The sequence below is a fragment of the Medicago sativa genome, chromosome 5 (assembly GCF_051527215.1).
Source record: "Medicago sativa cultivar Bolivia chromosome 5, Bolivia_mono, whole genome shotgun sequence".
Lineage (NCBI taxonomy): Eukaryota > Viridiplantae > Streptophyta > Magnoliopsida > Fabales > Fabaceae > Medicago > Medicago sativa.
Genome location: NC_140753.1, coordinates 23,562,676 through 23,576,377, shown reverse-complemented (window position 1 = coordinate 23,576,377; position 13,702 = coordinate 23,562,676). Strand labels below are relative to the sequence as shown.

General features: G+C 31.8%; 1 protein-coding gene and 1 long non-coding RNA gene across 3 annotated transcripts; both read right to left on the bottom strand.

The window, feature by feature from the left end:
- Positions 1-2,161: 2,161 nt before the first annotated feature.
- On the bottom strand, positions 2,162-6,579 carry LOC146921150 (nucleobase-ascorbate transporter 6-like). 2 transcript variants are annotated; one of them, XM_085714564.1, is made up of 14 exons: positions 6,394-6,579; positions 5,751-5,848; positions 5,475-5,654; positions 5,279-5,379; positions 4,903-4,978; positions 4,719-4,778; positions 4,452-4,636; positions 4,194-4,290; positions 3,949-4,035; positions 3,731-3,789; positions 3,549-3,640; positions 3,384-3,461; positions 2,825-2,985; positions 2,162-2,559 (listed from the first exon to the last, which is right to left on the bottom strand). In XM_085714564.1, exons 1-14 carry the CDS (start codon positions 6,515-6,517, stop codon positions 2,341-2,343), a joined length of 1,617 nt encoding a protein of 538 aa, XP_085570690.1. In that variant the 5' UTR covers positions 6,518-6,579; the 3' UTR covers positions 2,162-2,340. The 2 variants fall into 2 exon arrangements, with proteins under 2 accessions (XP_085570690.1, XP_085570691.1); XM_085714565.1 differs by having other exon boundaries at positions 5,751-5,845; positions 6,394-6,553.
- A 3,383-nt stretch (positions 6,580-9,962) lies between these two features.
- On the bottom strand, positions 9,963-11,064 carry LOC146921149 (uncharacterized). Its single transcript, XR_015012026.1, has 2 exons — positions 10,444-11,064; positions 9,963-10,349 (listed from the first exon to the last, which is right to left on the bottom strand). It is a non-coding gene; the product is annotated as an uncharacterized LOC146921149 (long non-coding RNA).
- Between the last annotated feature and the right edge of the window lie 2,638 nt (positions 11,065-13,702).

Below are 13,702 nucleotides of genomic sequence, written 5' to 3'. Positions count from 1 at the left end.
TAAGATCCTTATATCAATTTTAGATTCACATTTAGATTGGTTTGACTATCTTATACGTTTGAATTTTGATATCCTTTCAAATGTCAATGACGGTGTCTTTCTTAACTTTATTTGAGCTAATGAATGAAGTTAAACGGTCATTAATTAATGAGTAATTAATTAGTCTTCTTTCAAAAATTCTCTTTTAGATTCATTCAATATATGATGTATGTGATCTATATATAGATCATATAAAAGTACATCATTTTACAAAATGAACCTAAAAAATAGATTTAATGAGATGTACTTCCTCCAGTCCTATATATAAGAAACAATTGACTTTTTAGATACATTTGATAATTAACATATCTAGTCTTTAAAATATAGATCAAATACATCAATTATCTAATATATCTAAAAAGTTAATTGTTTCTTATATATATGACCGGAGGGAGTAATAATTAATTACCATAACATATCAAGATGGAATATCCTCTAAAAGAATATCAAGATGGATTATCATAGTTTAATGGTTTTGGCCCAAATATATTTACATTAGGATACAATTTTGTTTTATAAGCACCTCAAAAAGAATTGCTTTGTAATATGTACAAGTTTTTTTTTTTTTTGGAAAAATATACGTACAAGTTTTTTTTTTGGTCAGGTAATATATGTACAAGTTAAAAGTGAATAATTAATAGTACAAATTTTCTTTCAGGAAAGGTATTTAAAAGACGTGCTATTATTTAGGAAAAATTATTAAAAAAGAATGGCTATCCTTTCTCGAGTTGTGATCCTTTCTCACTTTGTTCTTTTGGTTTGTATTTGTAGGATACGTTCAACTTAAAAAAGTCCCACACGTGACTTGGGGATGCTACTTTCCAGGTCAACTCAGTTTCAAAATATAAGCAAAATTCATTCTTTAGGTTCATTTATTTAATGATGTATGTGGTTCATAATAATTACATACGTCATTAAATAAATGAACCTAAAAAATAAATTTTGCTTATATTTTGAAACGGAGGGAGTATACTATAAGCTTTTGTCAAAACGAGAATATTATATAACCTTGTTCCTCTAAAAAAACGAATCATAATATCAACAAAATGTATACTAGTTTCCGTAAAACTTAACTCAGTTGAAATTGACAATGCATAATATATATAAGGTCAGAGATTCAAACCCCGACCACCATAAAAAAAAAACAAAAAAAAAATGTATACTAATATGTACTCAACGCTAAGAAAAGTAATCTTAAAAAACTTGTTAAAGAAAACAAAAATAATAGGTTTAAATTGGATTCAACAATATTTTAAGTTTTTAAAAGTTAAATTTTTCACATTTCACTACTTTTTAATACGATATTTCTATTTTTATCCTCTTAATCGATGTTTTAAGGACTTTCTTTAACATTTCTCACATGTACCTAATAAAATGACTAAGAGTATTACAAAATTAAATAATATATTAAATTTCTCTATTTTGTGTTTATGCATGTGCTTGAACCGCGCATCAGTTGTGTGCAGCTATAAAAACTAATAGTACCAATATAATAGAATCATGGTAAAAAAATCTCATTCACTAATAAAAAAAATGTCTATCTTATTAGGGCTAGGCCTTCCTATCTATCAAAATTTCGACACTTAACATGTGTTTGGTGTGGAGTTTGAAAGATGCGGCAACTAAAAAAATCGCATCCCAATGCACTTTTTGACAGTGGAATGACAAGCTGAGAATTCCAGCATCACTCTAAGCGCGCGTTAAACCCTTCCCACCATTAAACCAATTAACAGACACTTTAATTCTTTTGCTAAGAATAAGATCTAGATTTTGACTAACCAAATGACCCAGAAGTGCTTGCTTCTTTGTAGTAATCAAGGATGTTTGCGAATTTGGGCGATTAGTTCAACTCGGAGGGACACAATTTATAATTTGTAGTAGTAAAGCGAAATGATTACTAGTAAATTAAATAATATATTTAATTTGTGTACAGTTGTTTTAAAATTGTCATTCGATAAATATTTTAAATGACACAAAAATATGGTAAACTAATGAATGATATTTTTGTAAATATAAAACAATGCATCCAATAGTTTGATAGAAACTTGTATTTAGATATCATTTTTTACAAACTAGTTATATTTAAGAACAGAGATAATTTTGATAAAAACTAAAACAGAAATAGTAAACAAGTCACTCACTTGATTTTTGTTTAAGAGTGAAGAAATCAACAAATTCTAAGTTATTAATTATTATAAACAAATTTTAGTACCTACAAAGAGACATAATTTAGGGTGCATATCCTATAACTTCATTCACACCTAACATACTAATAACATGGTCCAATCCTCCAATCCAAAATCACACAGAAGGGAAAAACTTGTTAAGATTGAAAGGTAAAGAGTAAAACTCTTCACTTCTTGTATCTGTCTTGAATGAACTGAATCTGTCCCACCAATGCATGCCTCTGTCTTTACGAATTTGGTTGTCATTTTTGTGCAAAGTTACATCGAAAAACAGTGCCAATATACCAGCAACAAATGCTCCTGATGAGAATGGGACATTGATCATGTCGTTGAACTGCCAAAATAAGAAAAAATTAACACTTTTAAGTACTTTGAACTAACCATTTAAAAAAGAACGCACATTCAACCAATGCTTTAAAAACCGGAACGGAACGGATTGAATTGAACATGTCGGTTATTTATTTATCAATTGGTTCAACGGTCGTTTAACCAACTGAACCAGTCAATTTATAACTTAAAAGTCTCGCCTGTTTGAACTCTGATTCGGTTTTTAAAATGTTGAATTAAACAATAAGAAGAATGAGAGAAAGTGGATATACCCATCTAGCATTAGTGTGCACTGGACCATAATGCTTAGTTGCTATGTACTCCTTGAAGTATTGTGGTACAGAAAATCCCATGTAAATAGAGAATCCAATAATGAATTTGGTTCTAAAGCTGTTCAAATTGCAAAACTGAAGGAAACTAAGTCCTGCAGAACCTGTATTAAAGAAAATAATTGAATAACAATAAGGTCAACAAATCAAACTTAAAGCCCCGTTTGGAGAAACAAATTAATTGAGTGCTTATGCGTGCTTATAGGATAAGCACGTATCATATAAATGGTTATGAAGTTATGTGTACACTATTTCCATAAAGTCAAATTATTTTTCTTATAAGCTATAAGTTGTTTTCATTAGCTATCATTGAGATCTTATGAAAATTAGGTGAAAACTGCTTATGAACATATCATAAGCTTATGAAAATAGTTTATGAGCAGATCGCAAAAACAAACTTATGACCATGGATACGTACAATAACTCAATCCAAACATGTTCTTAAATGAAATTATAACAAGCAAAAACTATATTATTTAGTTGATTATACATAGTTACATACCAACTAGAGAAAAGAGAAGGCAATATAATGCTGCAACTATTGGCATTGGGATTGAAGCAAACACAGCTCCAAACTTTCCTGCATATAAAGAAAACACTTCATACGAAGTACACATTGGTTCACAGGTAAGAAAGTAATTTTCAATATTCAGCCTCATGAACTTACCAAGAATGGAGAAAAAGATCATGAATCCAGCTGATATTTGAACAACCCTTCGACTTCCAACCCGCGTCAAAGCTAACAGTCCAGCATTCTCACTATGAAAAATTCAAGAATGTTTCTTAAAACTGATTCAGGCATACTCTCCAACTAAGAAAATGATATCATGTTTTGAACAAGAATCTTACATAGAAACTGATGATCCATTCCCGGTTCCGAAGATCCCAGATAATAGAATTCCTACTCCCTGATACATAAGAAACAGTAATCAATGATGATCAATAGTCAGTACTAGTTTTAATGGATGCAGATATTCATTATGTCATTTCTAATATGACAGTAGAGAGATCAATTTCACCGATTTAGATAGGACGAAAAATAGTTTCAATTCAAAAATTATGTTTACCTGCCAACCAATGCCGCGGCTAAGTACCGAAGGTGGAACGGGTGTTGCACTTGCAAGCCTTGCAACAGCAATAAAACCACCAGTTGACTGCAGCAAATTGAAAAATATGTCAGCAACAATCATTAAAAAGGTATGCAACAATCATATATTTGCAAGACAATAAGCTGAGCAAAACCATGGTATTCTAGAGAAGGACCTAAGTTCAAAATTCATTGTACTCATCACAAAAATAAAAATAAACTAACCTCTATTTGTGCGACAAATGAAGCAGCCATCATAGCGAAAGCTTCTCCAGCATCAAATGTTGGAGCTCCCCATCGGAAAGGAATTGGGGCGCTAATCCTGATTAATATATTTTATCAAAATAACTAGTTAGGAATTAACCAAAACTGAATCCATTTTTCTAGTCATCAAAGATATAGAAAATAACAAGTTTAATCGACCGCGTCCTCTAAAATATACCACTACCTAAAGTAAGGAATAAACATTCACAAGACTCTTACCAAGATGCACCACGTATGAGTCCAGCACGGTCAGTTCTGCAAGTATCCTGAGTCTCAGGTTCTGCGTTTTTATAAGCTCCGCAACTAGTGAGAATAATAGCATAAACCCATACGATTATCACCGAAAATATAACCGCAAAGCGGGCAAAGATATGCCTTCCTCCTTTTATCATATGAGGCATGCACTGTTCAAAGAAATGCCATTACTTTAGAATATAACAATAGATGGAAGGAAGCTAAGCAAACCAAGAACCAACAAACTTTCACCTGTGAGAGGAAGACTAGGATTACAATTTCTGGAAGTCCAATCTCAATACATTTTGCAAGCTAAGATTCAAACGCCACAGTTAAGAAAGTGTGAACCATAACAATTAATATATTTATAATTCAAAAATGTAGGAAAAAAAATAAGGACAACTGGACTAGATATCATTGTTGTAAATATACATACCATTGGAAAACCTAACTCATAAAGTCCAAAGCCTGTAAGAGCAACCAAGGGAACCGCAGAGAGAGGGCTTATGAACCTAAATAGCAAAAATTCAATTTAAACTTTGAATTTAAGTGAATATGTATCGATGTTTACACGAAAACACAAGTTTGATGTAAAGGTTAATGTAAAATTTTCAACCCAATGCAAAAACTATTTTTTTTATCATTTCTACTAAAATCACAGTTTGAATGCGCGATTAGTTTTGCCAAGCAATGACCAAATATTTGATTGTTGGCTAAAACCACACTTGACAGAGAGAAACAATTCTGATAGCATTCACGTGACATGTGAGAGTAAAATTATTGTAACAAAACACAATGCGACAAGAACAAACCTCACTACATGGCGCCAAAGGCCACTAAATCCAACAATAATTTGGAGGCTTGAAGCAACAATAAGCGCACCCTGCGTTCCACGCATAATCCTCTTAAATTTCTGCACATTGATCACAAATCAGATTGCAAGAAGAGGATGTTGATATACCAAAAACGACAAAACAATGAAAAATACGAAGTTTGTGATGAACCAACCTCCCGTGGACTCATAATGTCATCGTCGTAGCGACTGGCCAAGATGATTGAAATGGTAGTTGGCACAAAGGTAAAGGATCCTCCGATAACTGCTGGTAGACGAGTCCCAAACAATGTTTGTATTAATGTATTTATACCAGCCACAAACAAATGATTTTGAATCAGCATTGCTTTTTCTTCCTATTGAAACACAAATTAAGATATTTGTTAGAAGAAAAAAACTACATAACATCATAAAAAATCACTTTTCCTTTTTTCTTACTCGACAAGACTTACATTTCCTCCTCCCATCTGTGAAACTAGAGCGGTTGGTATCAAAACAGTTGTGCCCAACATCACCAAGTAATGTTGAAAACCAAGTATTATCGCCTCCGCTTCATATAATCATAATTCTAAGCTCAATAATCAACATTGAACACAAAGGTATAACACGAACTTGGATTAAATGCAGACAGTGGTAGGTGCAGTCAACACCTCTAAACCATCCTATCAAGACCAAATGATTCAGATCTAAAGACAATTTTTTTTATTTTTGTTCGATATAAAATTTGAGGTTAAAATCCGGATCATCTGATCTTGATAGGACGACTGCATGACTACATTGACAATTGACTGCACTGAAACCCAATTTGATCAACCCAACGTTGAAGGGCTAATAGATCATAAAGTTCAAAACTTAATCAAGTAGACAACCAAAAAAAAAAAATCAAACTCACAAAATCAAAACAAAAAGACTTTACATAGACACATGAAGAAAAAAATGATCTTAACGAGTTCTTCCAAAAAAAAAATCAAATTGATAAATGAAGAAAAAACATAATGACATTACAAATTAATAGTCACTCACGTAAAAATAAAAATAAAAACAGAAAAAGCTCAAATTTTTAACATGAAAACGTAAAAATGGATTCGAACTCACGCCAAGGTGGAGGACTTGTGATACAGTATGAAACATTTGGTAGTTGATCTTTCACCGGATGAGGCTGAAACTCGTCTTGTTTAGGTGGTGGCGCACCTCCTCCTCCTCCTCCACCTCCAGCCATTTTTCTTCTTCTCTTACTTCAATGAACTTGATCAATATAAATGTGAAACTTTTTAGTAACTTGTAATGCAAAATAAATTGTTTTCTTCTTTTTTCTCTTTAATGGGAGTGAAATAGTCACATAATAAGGACAATGAAAAGTTAAGGGTGACGTAACTCTTTGACATAACTGTAATGCAATGCAGAAAATGATGGAAAGGTTTCTTATCCCAAAGAGAGAAAGAAAGAGAAGATGTGGAAATAAGTGCAAGAAGCAAGTGTTTGTATTTCATTGCCTTTCTAAGCAAGAAAGAAAGAAAACGCGGTTAATTTAATCCCATTTTGTAAAAAGTTTTTATTAGCATTAATGACTATAATGTCATTTTCATATTTTCACCTTCTCTTTCATTGACCTCAACTTTTAGTTTAGCATTTAATTAATACAAGGTTTCTGAATTTTTTACAAGGACCACTCTCTATCACCCATCTATCTATATATGCACATAGTAGTATAATACTCGAGTTGTCCATAATAAGTGGTGATTCATTGGACCATTTCACAATAGATCAAGAAAAATGCATAAATGAATAGAGATAATAGTATTTTTATTAGGGGTTAAATAAGCTTTTCGTCCTTATAAATATATCAAATTTTGATTTTAACCTTTAAAAAATAAAATTAGATGTTTTCATGTTCACAAAATTATTTTTTTTTTTCCGTCCGTAATAGATATATTTTTGACATGTTTGTGAATACTTTTTAACATAATATAAATATATAAAGGTTGAACATAATAAACATATATAACATGGATGCAATTTGAACATATACGAGTTATAATCTTGACATTCACATAAACATAAAATGGTCATTAAGGATCAAAAAAAAAATAATTTTTTTGTGAGAACGAAAACATTCAGTTTAATTTTTTAGGGACTAAAAATCAAAATTTGCTATATTTATAGTAAAAAAAAAAAACTTATTTAACCTTTTATTAAAGGAGATTTTGTTACCTTGAAATATTGTCATAGATTGGTACCTTGTGGATAAATTTAATTCAAAATTTAAATTTATTTTAAAATAATTAAATAAACAAAAAAAATAACACAACACTACATGATTGAATGATGGGTATCAAATTCAAGCAACAACGTGTTCCCTTTTATTAAATTATATTCTTACTCATATCATAAATAAATACTCTAATCAGTGGATTGTAATAGTAATATAAATAATTAGAGGATACAGGTGAAAAACTAATACTACTAATACTCTAATAATTACTTGAATAAAATCATTTTAAGATGTGAAATGCTAAGGAACTCCAATGTCTACATTCTACATTAGCGTGATGTTTTGCCACGATTTTAGAGAAATCGAATGTTGACCCAAACCGACAATGACTATTGACTGTTGACTCACACATGAGCGTTTCCTTCAAGAGCTACTACTTGCATTGCAAAGTCTTGGTTGTAAAGTACTCTGTACTTTGTGTCTCGTCTATGCTTAAAACAAACTTTGCAGAGAAAAATGTTTTTTTGTAAGGATTGTAGGAAAAAAATATCAAATCTAATATAGATATATTGATTAAATTCGAGTGGTTTAGTACAGTAAAAATATGTTAACAGTATACAAGTTGTTATACAATTTTATAATAGCGCACTATTAGACATAAGAGGTGGGAGAGAGCATGACACCCAACAACATATATTATTAAAAAAAATGTTTTTTTTTAGATTACCTTTGAAGAATGATTGATAATTTACACACTAACCAATGAAAATGAGCAATTCATTCGTGGAGTCAAGTTAACCGAGATATACTACATATACAAGACGTATTGTAATACGTGAAAAATCGAGCGTACATCATTCATATAAAAAGAGTTATAAACGAGAGATAATATCTGATAGTAGAACACCACCACCGTGTATCAATCCAAAATCTCACTTAAACTTGACATAATATTTGCCAGTAGTACACTACCACCGTAGCAATCCGAAGTTTCATTTAAATCCCACGTACTAAACAATGAATCTAAATCCAACGTATTAACAGAAAAATGCAAATAATCCAAACTAAACAAAAGAACTATGTCTCAGAACATATCAATCAATCAGTCAAGTAAATGCAAGTGAAACCGTGAATACAAATAAGCACCTTGTATAAATCTCACGGTTTTACTTGCAAAGAAAGTTGCTTTTCTGACATCCAAAAGTTCACAATGACACATGTAAAATACTAAATTGCCTCCAACGGTAGTTAACTACCGTTTTGCAACTCGACAGCAGTTAACTGCCGCTGAGGGCCAGCGGTAGTTAACTACAGCTGAATTCTTATCATCAATTTATGCATATATTATTTGGTGGCCACGTTTAGCTTTAGCCTGGTAATTCATTATTTTGTTTCTCTCTCGTACATGGAACCATAACTCCCTGTTCATCTTATTCTTCCTTCCACTCTTAAATCTCCACAAATAAAAAAATAAATAAATAACTTGATAAGGCAAGAACGTGTATGAATTGTGCAAAAGCTTTTATATTTGCAAAACTCAACAAAATTTTATTCTTCAGATCTAGAAATGATTTTTTGAATTGAAGTTCACCAAAAAAAAAAAAAAAATGATTTTTTGAATGAGGAAGGAATAAGAAGTGCATGAATTAAATTTGTATATCAAATTTAGTATTTTTATTAAAAGTATTTCAAAATTAGATGTAAATTTGATTTAAGCTCTTCCTTTGAATAATATTTGAATCAGTTTTGGGGTGTGAAAGAGATGAATATGATGATTTTAATTGTATTTGGGTATCTGGAAAAGAGTACATATTAAATTATAATTTTTTTTATTCTTCCTTCAAACAGAGACTTCAGCTGGAAGCTCAACCCAGGTTGATCTCTTTGGATTCGATGACTTCATGGATGCTCCAATAAATCATAAAAGCCATTAAAAAATTGACTATTTTTATTACAACCCAGAGGCAATTATTCACTTTCTTCATGACAAACCGAGAGGCAATTATCACACAAATTTTGAGCTTAGGAGGAGAGAGAAAGAGAATGAAAAGATGTGCAGAAAAGCAATTTCCAACTGTAGTTAACTACCGCTGAGGACTTATCTGACATCTTAGAAACTTAAAGGACCTATCTGAAACAAATGTGAAACTTAAAGGACTCAGGGAGGTATTTGGCCGTTATTTTATATGATTAAAGCATCAACAAATATATGAAGGAACATAAATAACTAGTACTACACAAATATATATATATATATATATATATATATATATATATATATATATATATATAAGTTAAAAGTTAAAATTTATATATTATTAATAATTAAAATTTGATATATATAGAAACTTTTCAATATCGAATTAGATATATCTTTTATTTGAAGTTGTATATATGGCACTAACTATGAATAACTTTGGTTTATTTATAAGTAAAATCAAGAGAGAATAAATTATAAATAAGCTTGGTCTTTAAATATGAACATACATGTTACAGATAAGTTGTTTGGACAAAACTTAAGAGGAAAAGCAACATTGTTTGGGGTTGCTTCATATCAGATTAAGTGATCCAAAAATAATAGACTAATTAGTGCCACAGACGACAACATTGTTTGATGAAACATAGTGGTATAGCAAAAAAACCAAAACGTCAATCAATTAGCATAATTCAATCTTTCTTTTCTCTCTTGATAGTTATCTTTAACTTTGTTGAAGATTGTTTGGTTGAGCACGTATATGAGCTTTCGACATCTTTAACAGGATGAGAATCTTCAACTCTTTCCTGGTGTACGTGAAGATCGGATATCAGGCTCATTCTCACAGAAAGCAGACATGTCTGCCTGCAATTACAGTGGATCATGGTATTAGTTTATATATTATAAATGTATACCACGTCTAATTTAACTATGTATGAATCAAAGTTAAGAGACTTACAGTTGGGATTGTTGATAGGTCCTGAACTTCAAAGTTAATGGTTTTGACGTTCAGCTGTGATGATAAACAACCATGATACCTGGACTTTTCTCTCTCTAAAAATCCCATTCTCTAACCTCTCTCTAGTTTCTCACAAACAGCCCACCGTCTCCTCCCTTTTTCCAATTCCAGCAACTGCGATGTAGACTTTCCAACCGGTGGTGCGACGAGAGCTGTTTCTCCGCACCACCCTTTCTCTCCTTTCCACCGGTTTTCTCTCGTCCCCTTCACTGTTCACGCGCCGTAGCTTGCTGGTGTCGCCGTGACTTGGTTGTTGTTAGGATGAGCTGAATCGGATGCTTTTTCTGGTGTTGGTTGGCGGTTCTTTGGATGGTAGTCAGTGGGTTTTGCTGGTTCGTCGATTGGTTTCTTTCACGTTCCGGTCATCCTCTCCATTCAAGGCTTTTGATTTCTGGTTCATTTCAGATCTATTGAGATCTGCAGATTTCTTTGGCTTCCAATTCGCCGCCTTCACACCGGTGGTCTAAGGATTTTTATGTTGTTCCTTTTCGTTTTGTTTGTGGTTGTACTGTGTGATGTTTTCTTTTGTTTGTATTGTTTGTTATGTGATCTTGTTGTGGTCAGAGATTGGGTGGACAGGAGACGAGGCCTTGTTTTGCGGTGGTTCGGTTTCGTAAACCCGAAAGGGTCTGTCACAAAAAAAACCCCCGAAAGGGTCTGGTTTGGTTAACCCGAAAGTGTCTGTTGACGTATTGGACTCATCCCTCGATCTGAGTTCTTACGCGTTGCTTGCTCGAAAGAGCTTATTATGTTTGTTGTGTTCAGGGAGCTATTGGCACTTGGATTTTGTTACCGTGTTGGCGGTCAATCCTTTCGCCATTTTTACACTCTAACTGTTCTCTGCAATGTTCACTTTTGATTTTTTTTTTGTAACTTAGTTTCGCGCCCGTACGCGGGTTCGCTGGGTTGCGCATGTGATTAGTGAATTTTTGTTAGGATAGATTAGAGTAGATCCACTTGGACTGATATATCACGATGTATTCCCGTTTGGGTTTTCCTGGGTCAGGTCCTATGTTCCCCCAATCTTTGTATCCTTTCCTTTTTATTTATTCTATTTTCTTTTCACTTAAAAAAAAAAAAAACAACCATGATACCTTAGAAACCATGAATACATAATTGGTATCAAGATTTATTTTTAAGACATTTCGGGTCAAAACAAACTATACCTTTGCAGTTTCAACACCTTCAATTGCCAAAAGGTCTTCCACCTTAAAAAAAACGTACAATTTATATTGTGTTTATAATTTCTATGAACATTGATAAAAATATAGTAATATACTGATTTCTGATTGATAAGAACATCTCACTTGATTTTTTGGGAATAGATCTTTGACCTTTCAACCAAACCGTCATCCTCCTTGATTGCTTGAACCGAACAGCTATCCCAGGTTGGCTGCCACTTAACTTTACCAACAACATTTCTATTCTCTAGTTGGTCCAGCAGCATTGGATATTCCAAAGAATTTATGACGCCAGCCTAAATGATTTTTGGTTAAATATATATGTCCGATTTCAATTTTGTAGACATGTACATAATAAGCAATAAATTAATACCTCAGTCATGACCTTATGAAGGTCAGCAACGGTAGTTCCAAGCAGTTCATTGCATTCATGACCCCAGAAGAAAAAAAACTTAGTTGCAACACCATTATATTCAACTTTCACCTCTAACTTAAACCTACAATAACGTTATTAATGGATTAATAAACATAATAACATATAATAGGCAACATTAGTTGGTACTGAAATATTTGTTAATAAATACCTTAGATTGACAACATTTGTCTCATGCTTCTCAGAGCACAAAAGAGGTAAAGTATCACCCTTTGCGGCCCTGGAACATTTACTGCATGCTTTGTAGTGCCAACCATTTTTTTGATGGTTTGACATGATTGATTTTCACAACAGTTACACACAAAGTTGTCTATTAGAACAAATAAAACAACAATAAGGTAATTTGATTTGGTTATTTAATATGTAGTATAGAAATAACATTTGTTGCACAGCTAAATGGTATAGATATGATGAAGAGCAGTAACAATTCTAAAAGATACCTCTCGGAGTTGCAAATTCTCATTTAGTGGTAGAACAACAGCAAATGCTAAAAGATTAGTTGTTATTTTAGAATGATATATTTACATCACCTGTTTGTCACACAACACCATCTCGATATGTTGTTTGTTCTTCGAGTTTGAAACAGTCCATAAATCAACAACTCGAACACCAATTTTCCTCTATTTATTCGAATCATTGAGGTTCTTGATTTGTTCCAAAGACCTTGCCATTGATGCTGAAAAGTAAGAGATACTTTAGATATTATGAACACAATATTAAAAACCACACACATTTGAAAAACAACTAATGTGAAAGTGATTGATGAAAAATGAGCAGTGTAAATCAAAATGGTTTTATTCAAATAATATTGAAATAACAATAAACGATGAGCAGGGTATATGTAAAACCAATAAGTAACAGCGAAACATGTTAATAAAAAATGAACCTTAATGAGAATAAACAGATAATATAAAAATTAACCTCAGCAAATGCATGATCTATAACTTAAAAGTTTAACAAAAACATCATCTTTGATGAGTCATTTTTTCATGCAAGCATGATAAATGAAAAGGGCAAGTAGAACATAACCCAAAATTTAATAATATGATAAAAAGATGAACTTTGATTATAAGTGAAACATGACCCATCATATAAACAGATTATAAACACATTAACTTCAACACTAAAACCAAGAATTTGAAAGTGATTAAACACAAAAACAAAGTTTGATGAAAAAAGAACCCTCAAACATATTACAAAAACATAAAATTTGTTGATAATTCCAAACACTTCATTAAAAAGAAGATGAGTTCTTCCAACACGAAAAATTAAAGAAAAAACAAAAAAAAAACGAAGAATAAACCACTATGAAGAAGATGAGTTCTGGAATTGCTAACCTGCAAAGTAAAATAAAACCCAAAAGGACAAAAACATAAATAGTGAGTTTAATAATAAGCATGATTAAAAGTTGATCTTTGATTATAAGTTTATTCATGGAAGCAAAGATGATATTAGATGAAAACATGAAAGAAAGAGCAAATCGAGCACCAAGACATTTAAGATGATTCGGAAAAATGGAATGAAAAGGGAAAAAAGAGTTAAGTTACAAAGGCCTTGTCATTGTTGCTGAAAGAAAAACATGTTA

Coding starts and splice junctions, on each gene's coding strand:
- LOC146921150 (XM_085714564.1), bottom strand. CDS start 6,517: ATGGCTGGAGGTGGAGGAGGAGGAGGAGGTGCGCCACCACCTAAACAA. Junction 5,849..6,393: donor CACAAGTCCTCCACCTTGGC/GTGAGTTCGAAT, acceptor GATTATATGAAG/CGGAGGCGATAATACTTGGT. Junction 3,462..3,548: donor GATCTTTTTCTCCATTCTTG/GTAAGTTCATGA, acceptor CTTTATATGCAG/GAAAGTTTGGAGCTGTGTTT.